The following is a 1,772-nucleotide window of genomic DNA, read 5'->3' on the forward strand; positions in this document are numbered from 1 at the left end:
ACACCATCATGAGCTGCATCAACTAGTAGAGACAGAAAAGTCACCAGGTAAGGATCTTATCCCTATTTAAAGCCATGTCGGACTTACAATGACCGCATTCAAAGCCAACGACTGTGCCAGGTCACAAATGAAGAGGATATACATCCAAGATGTCAGATATTGAGGGGATTGGACCTTGGACACCTGATCAAGTGTCGGGCAAGAGAGCTGGACAGCTTGAGTCTCAAATGTGAAGAAAAATTTGAGTGTAAATTTCAGGCAGGTGAACGGTAGAAGTTGGCGATGATGGTCAAGGACGACATTGGTGTTGGTTGAATTTGTGTTGATCAACATTTGTTTTCTTCGCGTCTCTTTCCACCATCGTCAACGATGTACTCAAGAACCTGCACTATCGACGAGTCGCATCAGCTCGTCAAGTGAGCAAGGTCAGGAAGTAGGTATCTTGTTCTTAGAATTCAACGATCAGGTCTAACTTACGGCATCAGGAAAAAATGGACTTGCGATATTGCGTAGTGTTTGAAAGTCCGGTTCGGTCCGGTTTTTTGATGCCCAGGGGCGTTAACCGTAACCGTAACCGGTCTGCCTTTTCCCCAGAAGTCAAAAGACCAGACCGGACCGCAAAAAGACCGCAGACCGCGGTTTTTTGCGGTCTATAGACTGGTTTCGGTCTGCATCGGTTTTAACCGGTTTATGACCGGTTATTAGGCCAATATTTTAACATTGTGAATCGGTAAATTTATTAACATCTCTATTAGCTTCAAAACGAGCCCAAGAACGTCAAATTCCGTTAGGAATTGGTGTTTCTATAAAATAAGTCTGGTACATCTATTATTCCCAAAAGTAATTTACATTTTAATTCATATCTCTCTCGTTTTTTACCAAATCGTACGTTCTTGGGTGCGTTTTAAAGGGTATTTAAGGGGTTACAAAAGACCGGTCCAAACCGGTCAAGACCGGTTCACGTTAACCGGTTTTTTTGCAGTCTTTACATCTCAAAAATAAAAGACCGTAACCGCAGGTCCGGTCTTTTGCGGTCTTGGTCCGGTCTGGTTACGGTCTTTTTCCGGTCACGAGACCAGACTTCCAAACACTAATATTGCGGTATGTAGACGTGATAGCGCCATTGAGAGCCCCCTGATATATAGTTTGTGGTAGATGCACCAACAAATACATATCACTACAAATAAGTCTATAGCTTAGCATGGTTGTGCTGTATCATCATATAGTTTGATAGAGTCAAATTCCCATAGTTGTACAGAGTTGTACATAGCTCTATGTGAACTCTATGGTATGATAAATATTCTAAAAGCAGAATCGGCTTATTCTTGGGGGGTAATCATCATAGTTTCTAATATAGGAAACAACGTGTCAGTCTAAGGATTTGAAGTGTCCATTTCATTTTGTAGTGTAGAGTAAGTATTCTATTCTATTTCGTATTGTAAATTAAATGTCTGCATTGAGCCAGACTCGAACTCCAGGGTTTGTGGTAATAGTTACCTACTAAGTTACTCTAGTTAGTTATCAATAGTTACCTCTACACCAGTGGGCAATATATGAACACGGAATCTCAGGTTGCTATGATCATCGAGTGTCAAACTTTGAAAGATCATGCCCTTAAGTAACAGCCTGTGCGAAATGTTCAACTTCAACTTCTCTGCCCACCACACACTCTGACTCAAATGGCCTAGGTATGGTGAGTATCAATGTTATGTCTAGTCTGATTTAGTGACCAATCCGAGCCCTTCAGACACCTCAAGGAGGTCAGCTGCAGA

The 1,772-nt window shown here is 41.9% G+C and overlaps 1 protein-coding gene across 1 annotated transcript; it reads left to right on the forward strand.

Annotated features, from left to right (window-relative positions):
• Positions 1 to 491: 491 nt before the first annotated feature.
• On the forward strand, positions 492 to 656 carry LACBIDRAFT_312332 (uncharacterized protein; the record flags this gene model as incomplete). Its single annotated transcript, XM_001888062.1, has 1 exon — positions 492 to 656. One exon carries the CDS (start codon positions 492 to 494, stop codon positions 654 to 656), a length of 165 nt encoding a protein of 54 aa, XP_001888097.1.
• Between the last annotated feature and the right edge of the window lie 1,116 nt (positions 657 to 1,772).

Source organism: Laccaria bicolor, genomic scaffold, assembly GCF_000143565.1.
Source record: "Laccaria bicolor S238N-H82 LACBIscaffold_51 genomic scaffold, whole genome shotgun sequence".
Taxonomy (NCBI): domain Eukaryota; kingdom Fungi; phylum Basidiomycota; class Agaricomycetes; order Agaricales; family Hydnangiaceae; genus Laccaria; species Laccaria bicolor.